The 7,726-nt window shown below is 38.5% G+C and overlaps 1 protein-coding gene across 1 annotated transcript; it reads right to left on the bottom strand.

Moving 5' to 3' along the window:
- Nucleotides 1-1,736: 1,736 nt before the first annotated feature.
- LOC143997137 (histamine H3 receptor-like) lies at nt 1,737-7,726 on the bottom strand. Its single transcript, XM_077492587.1, has 3 exons — nt 7,372-7,726; nt 5,649-5,815; nt 1,737-2,924 (listed from the first exon to the last, which is right to left on the bottom strand). Exons 1-3 carry the CDS (start codon nt 7,619-7,621, stop codon nt 2,160-2,162), a joined length of 1,182 nt encoding a protein of 393 aa, XP_077348713.1. The 5' UTR covers nt 7,622-7,726; the 3' UTR covers nt 1,737-2,159.

Raw genomic sequence — 7,726 nt, 5'->3', positions numbered from 1 at the left:
ACACATTCCTCCTGATAGTCACATAAGTCTGCTTTAGACTAGGCTAGCATGTCCTCCAGCAGTGATGAAGAGGGACCCGTTAGAAAATCAAGATTTACAGGCATCACCAGGTTATCTGTTACACATGTAGGCCTGATAACAAACTCTTTCCACAGCTCATGGAGCACACCATACCTCAGTGAAATATACCAACCTGCCATTATGTCTCCAGAAAAGCTAGTATAAAGCTGTATGACCACGTGTCTTTACACTTTTCATTGCGCACCCAGATCCATGTTATTGCCAGTGTAAAACAGCAGTCAGCGCCTTAAATAATATATATCTTTCACAGCCAACTAGGTAGACATAAACACTTTCACAAAGATAAAATGAGTGTATGCTTATTTCCCTTTCACCTCATTTGTGTTGTTCAACTCCCTGTCCCTGGCAGCAGGACTGTCCTATAGCATGCTGTAATTCTACATACATCACATGTACTTCACCTGATGAGCCTTGGGCAAAAAATTCACATGGTTGCTGAGCTGTTGCCCTGCCTCCAGCAGCAAAATCATTTGCTGGTTTTCCCCGCACTGCAACTTAGCTCTCATTTTTAGAGATCCTAAAAAATGAGGAACCAGCTAAGAGTATTGCAAAGATACTGTAATACAGCCTACCTGCACAATGGCAATCATCTGCAACATTATCCCTCCTTTACCTGATATCATGTGAGCAGTAGCTAGGTATTTACTTATGCCTTGTACACGCGGCCGTCTTTTTGACAGAAAAGGTCAGACGGAACAAATCCATCGGACAAATCGACCGTGTGTGGGCTTCATCGGACCTTTGCTGTCAAAGTCAGATGAACTTTAGATTTAGAACAAGTTTCAAATCTTTCTGACGGACTCGAGTCCGGTCGAAAAATCAGTTCGTCTGTATGCTAGTCCGACAGACGAAAACTGACACTAGGGCAGCTATTGGCTACTGGCTATGAACTTCCTTATTCTAGTCCGGTCATACATCATCACGGTGGAATCCATCAGACTTTAGTGTGATTGTGTGTGGCCAAGTCACTTAGTTCGGAAAGTCCATCAGAAGTCCACCGAAAGTCCATCGGAAGACCGCCGGACCTAGTCTGTCGGAAAGTCCAGTCGTGTGTACACAGCATTATATGACTGGTCGCCATTGGAGCCCAAAGCAGTGTTTTCTGCAGCAATCATAAGTATTATAAGAATGTATTTAACCATGTAACTGTAATGGGGCCAGATGGTTAATATGTGAAAAGCTTATTTTGATATAGGTCTCTTTACCATGCAAGATTACTGTATACACATTTAAATGGTCATATGAACATACATTATATTTAAAAAATTGTCATCAAGTTTCCTTTTTATCAAAGTGGAAACACATTTGTGAAGGTTGTTGCAGTGGAAACTTCAATCCAGTGAAGGTAATACTAGACATCAATTGTTGTATTTGAATATTTTATTCACCTTTTTACAAAGAAAATGACAGTACAGCAGAAAACTTACAGCAACTTTTCCGTGGCTTATTTAACATTATTTAAAAAAAAAGTAGTAAAGGCATAGAAAATAACAAAAGGAAACAAACCAATCCAAAGGAGGAGCTACAGTTATAAGTTATATAGTTCTCCAGATCTCTGATGAATAATAATAAAAGCAGTGGGGCTGATTTACTAAAGGAGTAGACCATGTTTACTTGGTTGTTAAGCTATGAACCTCTAATCACATGCAAAAAAAAAAAAAAAAAAGGAGCTTTAGTGCATATGACTAGATGATTGAAGGTAATAAAACGTCACCATGTTCAATAAGCTAAGAGAACATTTTCTACTCCTTTAGTAAATCACCTCTGTTGCAGTCTTCATATTTTTTTTACTACCTCCAAAGCTACCATTTAGATTCATACTTTCAGCTCAGATCTGGATCTGATTGGTAGCTGAGGAAAAGGAACTTTAGCTCTTAGTAGAATCACACTGATAGATCAGGCCTATGGTTCTGAAATCCAGTATAGCTGTTCAGTTTAAGCTATAGCATTTTTGGATAGATCTAGATATAATTATATTTATTTATTTATTTTATGGCAGTATAAAATTACCCTCCTCGATCATGAAAAAAAATTCTCATCCAACGCATTACTATGTTATACTTTCCTGCCAAAAATTATTAGGCGTTCCTTACATACTTGTAAACTATTTTGGTAAATGCTCTCCTAAAACTTTCATGGCATAATGGATAGAGGATAGGGTTTACAGAGGAATTAATCCACAACAACCAAAACGTAATGTCATACCAATAAGAGGCAATACAATAATCACGGCAGGCAGCACGAGTTGTCATAAGGAGGGAATAAGGAGCCCAGCAAATACAAAAAACACAGACTAAAACAAAGAGAGATTTGGCAATCTTTTTATCCTGAGATAACTTCACAATTCGCATATGCCTTGTTTGTCCCTGGACATTTTCTAACCGGGTCTTAGTCTTTTTGGAAAAATGTTTTCTTAGCATTTGAGGTAAAGATGCCTTGACCACATTTATTTCTGTCTCTTGTATGTTACTCGCCCCATTGGGGATACGTTTTGCTGGTGTTATGTATGGTATTTGGTGCATATCTTCTCGATTAGAAAAACCTGGATATATGGCAGTCCAAAGTTTTGATCTACTCCTTGTCCTGATGTTCCAATAAAGGCCCAGATTGAAGAATGAAATGCCTAACAAAGGAAGTATAAAATCAAAAGAAGAAGCTGCCAAAAGAAAGTGCCAATCATAATAGTAGGCAGGCAAGCAGAGATCTTCAGAAAGGTAGCTGTCACTGTGTAAGTATTCCCAGAACAGAATAGCTGGACTGTATAGAAGAGAGGACAGTATCCAAATCGTGGCCATTGTAAGCACTGTCTTACAATGACGGTACTGCTGAGAGCGATACATGACCTGGAAACATGGATAAAGGAAGGTGGCTTAAGTATTTTATAAATGTAGACATTAGGCGGGAAAACATAATAAACATTCGTTACTGACTTGATGACTAGCAAAAAGTGTACAGTGTTCAAAGCTAATAATAAAGTACAAACACAGAATGCACATATAGTGTATTTCTACATTTCCAGTCAAATTTGAGAAAACCCCACTATATGTTTGGTATGTGTTCCTATTCACACAGCTTGCCTAATTTTTTAAAATATTTTTTTACTTTTTAGATGTTTCTCAAGAGGTGGTGTCATGGCTGACCGAAAGGAACCTCAGTCATTAACATGCAATGCAAGAAGTCCAGCCTGTGCACCTTTAACCCTTTGTTAGGACAGACAGTGTTCAAATCTAGTTATAATTGATAATGAAGATCTGCCTGCACCATTTAGACTATGTGTTTACTATGGCAAATAAAAAATAAAAAAATACCTAGGATTTTCCCCTACTGGATTGTCCAGAATGCAGTATATAAATTGGGTAAGCTGCAATTTGTTGAATTTTTTTGTTACAACGTAGATTATGTTATGTGACTGGGGATATGTAAAACGTAAAAAGTAGTTGTTAGCCCAATTTGGCTGCAAAAGTGGAAATATACTTTAAATTAATCCCTTAACTTTGCTTATTCAAGTGCCAACAAAGGGCTTTGCACTTAGGACTCCAGAAAGCAAACTGGGTGGTATGGAAGCATGGGATATGCATCAACAAACAAGTAAGAGGGCTATCAAGAGAGCCAGTTACCTTGCTCTGAATAGCGACATGACAGGTTTAAGCTAAAGAACACATATAATACAAAATGTGCTTGTAATATTCCTAGCTTTCAGTGATATTTTTGTTCACGCTAAACAATGTTTAGCTATTACCTATTATTACCTAATATTATTATTATTATTATTACCTATTTTTATTAAATGATGATTTTAATTTTGTTTTCTACTGGAAATATTTTTTTTATTAAATTTGGGTTGGAGACTGCCATTCACTATATTGTTGCTGCCTGCATGAGACGTGTTTGGGGTGGATTGCCACTTAACTGTCTAGCCTAGTTTCTTCAAGTGTGAAATCTGTGGCAACTATTATAGTACAATAATTAGTGTGTGCAAGGCCCGGGGATTATACAGGCTGCATCTGAGCTCGGTTGCAACAGGCTCATATCAGGTCACATTCAGGGACTAACAATGCTTCATGAAAAACATTTATTTTTTTATGTATTAGAAATAAAGAACTGAATGTAGGCATAGGTGTGCACAGTCAAAGCTCAAACACAATGTGTGCATTGGTATTCAGTATCAGTAGTTATTATTTTTATAATTTTTTACAATTTTTTTTACTCATTTAGTTTTTTAAAAAATGTTTAGAAGCCCCGTTAGGGGCTATAAACAGGGGGGGGGGGAATCTGCACCACACAGGGTGCAGAATGTAGGTCTTTTATACCTTCCCAGTGTTATGTTTAAGTTTTGCATATGTATGAGCATTTACATTGGAATGATATTCTCTATCTTGAATTTAAAGACGGATTTCACTGGAAAAAAAATTATTAAAAGCCAGCAGCTATAAATACTACAGCTGCTGACTTTTAATAAATGGACCCAGGGTCCAGTGATGTCGGCAGCCAAGGCCGATCGATCGCTCGGCTCTCGTATGCTGCCGCCACCATTCTAGGTGAGGGAATCAGGAAGTGAAGCATTGCGGCTTCACTTCCCAGTTCCCTACTGCGCATGCACAAGTCGCGCAGCGCAATAGGAATGGTCCGCGCTGTCTCTGGGACCCGTGTGTGTCCCAGCAGACAGCACGCCGGGACAAGAAACAGCATAGACTCCCGTGGGAGTCTATGCCCGGAAGTGGTTGCAAATACCTGTCTTAGACAGGTATCTGCACCCCCCTCCCCCATGAAAGGTGCCAACTGTGACACCGGAGGGGGGGAGGGTTCCGATGAGTGGAAGTTCCACTTTAGGGTGGAACCCTGCTTTAGAGGTTTTATTATTAATATGTTAGTTTTTCACTTTTCTGCTTTACAAATTAGAAAAGACTTACAACTATACTTAAAGCGGTTGTAAACCCCACTTGGTCATGTTTACCTAGAGCTAAGCCTATAATAAGGCTTATCTCTAGGTAAAATGGATATCTCCTAAACGTGCACCGTGCATGCAGCCAGTGGCATCACTGGCACAATTGCTCTAAAGGGCTGGCATACCTTCAAAGCTTCGTGCCAGAACTTCACCGGAACTGAGGGCTCCAATGCATATGCGCGGGAGGGACATCATCGCGGCTTCGGCCAATCACATAGCCGGAGCTCGCGAACTCAGAAGACAGACAGGGGAACATGTCAGCCCTCTCAGTATGCAATGCATACTAGCACATTATGCAATTTCCTTGCAGTTTTTTTTCTTTTTTTGAACAACCGCTTTAATTTAAAATAAATGCATTTCCTGTTTGTGTGTTTGTTTGTTTTTTTTATTATTCAGCCATTGTTATTTGTCTTTGTATGAATGATATTTTGGTAATAACTCTTTTTTGGGTCCCAGTATAGTAATAATTTTCTTAGTTGGGTCTTTTGATTTAAAAGTATTGCTGCATGTAAGTATAGGGAGGTGTCTTATTAATTTCACACATGTAAAATATATATATATATACACACACACAATAAATTCTAGAATAATGATAACATAAGCCACCTTGTGAAATACTTACAGCCATTGTGACCGCCAGAAACCGATCGTAACTAATAAGAACGACATTAAATGCTGAAGCTGTACACATGAGGTTGTCAATAATGAGCCAGAGCTTACATAAGAATTTCCCAAGTATCCACTTGCCAGTAAAGACGTATGGTACATAAAGTGGAATGCAGATGGCCCCTTTGAAGGATACAAAAGAAAAATGCTACGTTGCATAGACTGACTTGCATATTCTTTTCTTAAGCTAATACAAATATTACAAATAATGTAAAACAAATTTTAGGAATAATGTAACATACTTCTGAGAGTCAGCACTACTTAAAGGGAAACTGTTACTTAACCTATTCAGGCTCTCTTAAAGGCCCAAATGCCCACCCACTGTCCACACCTCTGCCATGCTCTCCCATCACTTTGTTCATCTGTTGGAGCTGTAGGTCTAATCCCTTTCTAAGCTACATGTCGGTCAGTGTTGAAGCTTACATGGGGCTAATGACTTCCTCCACTACTCAACATGTCAATGTTTGGGCCTAGTGATTGGCCACTCAAGGCCAAGCACTGCATTCTGGGGAGAAGTAGAGAAGATCACATGCTTTCCCATTCCCAGAAGTATCATGTATTTCTATGAGCTCCGAATAAAGGAAACCTATCTGGAATGGACAAAAGTTGCTGCCACTGACCTTCTGAAAAATGTAGGGGCCTCACAATCTTTGGTTTGGCTTCAATACTTTTGATTCACGAATCTAAATCAAGAATGCAGCAAGTGAATTTAGAGTGATGTCAGCGCTGCAGATCTGCATCTGTGCTCTTGCACAGTGACTCATAAACCACAGTAACTTGAAACCACAGAATCAGTATTATAGCCAGAAATATGGAATTAAGATATTGCCATGTTATATTGTAAAGGTAATGCAAATATTTTAAATAGAAACACGTTCTGATTGGTCACAGCACCCTGGATGGTTGACAGCTCCTTGACAGATCGAGTCTCCTGTGACGGCTTGCTTGCTTGGAATCCTGCCCCGGCTTTACTCTGCTCCTGTCAGTAGCTCTGGTGTGGGCTGGATTGGGAATGGATGACTTTTACCTGGCACTGCTACACTATTGGCAGCTTGGCGCCTCTCTCCCCATCCCTTTTCCCTGTTTATACCTCTGTACTGCAGAGCATAGTGTTGCAGAAAATGCAGCCTCTGCACGTTCTACAAATTAATGCTAACACATTATAGCAATAAAATGCACGTGAAGTACATTACACTGCATTTTATGCAGTAGACCATTTGAATGGCTGGCAGAGATTATTTTTTTAGACAATGAATAGTAAAATGCTTGAGGAAAAATGCAACAAAATGCACACTAATACAGGTTAAAGACACACATCAATGAAAAAAAAACACATAGCAAAGTATGTCAAAGATGCTCTAACCTGTTCTAAGCTGCATACAGCATAAAAAGTGTGACAGCTCCAATTAAAATCTTTTTATTTTTAAAATAGAACATTGCCAACATTTTAAAACAACAGTTTGTATAATAAATGTAATGCAGTATAACAAAATGTACGTACTTATTGATGGAAAGGCCCCATGCCACATAACCACACATACAATATTATTATCACTTAAATTTTATTGTATTCTTGAGTGTAATACAGAACAAAAATAATTCATTTAACAAAGCAGTTATTTCGTATCTTCAATATTTTATTCTATATTTTTAATTATTGAAAGGGATTAGTGACTCACCAATGACAAAATCACAGATGGCTAAATTGAGAATAAAAAAATTGCTCCTGTTTCGAAGTCGTTTGTCTTCAATAAAAGCTACAATAACAAGACTGTTACCCAGGATGGTCAGGAGAATTAAAAAGATAATGAGTACAGTTATCAGAATCATCATGTTTTGTGAGCCAAATACTCCCACTTCATCAACTACAAATGACATGTTAGTTCCAAAAACACTTGTGACGTTCCCAGTAAGGTATAATGCTGACATCCTAAACTGAGTGCACAAGAGCAATTCGATGCATAAATAAATGTTGTCTGTTGCAGCCTTGATAGCACACACTTATGCCTTATGTGAGTCATTTGAAAATGCCTT

This window comes from Lithobates pipiens, unplaced genomic scaffold (assembly GCF_037356315.1).
Source record: "Lithobates pipiens isolate NorthernLeopardFrog02 unplaced genomic scaffold, aLitPip1_a1.2 Scaffold_19, whole genome shotgun sequence".
NCBI lineage: Eukaryota > Metazoa > Chordata > Amphibia > Anura > Ranidae > Lithobates > Lithobates pipiens.
Note: the sequence above shows the minus strand (reverse complement) of the source record. Positions and strands in the feature narration are given on the sequence as shown.

What these genes read in the sequence shown, in the direction of transcription:
- LOC143997137 (XM_077492587.1), bottom strand. Translation starts at nt 7,621, where the DNA reads ATGTCAGCATTATACCTTACTGGGAACGTCACAAGTGTTTTTGGAACT. An exon ending in CATCTGTGATTTTGTCATTG is followed by an intron (nt 5,816 to 7,371) that starts GTGAGTCACTAA and finishes TATCCTTCAAAG; the next exon opens with GGGCCATCTGCATTCCACTT. An exon ending in TTCTGGCGGTCACAATGGCT is followed by an intron (nt 2,925 to 5,648) that starts GTAAGTATTTCA and finishes CCATGTTTCCAG; the next exon opens with GTCATGTATCGCTCTCAGCA.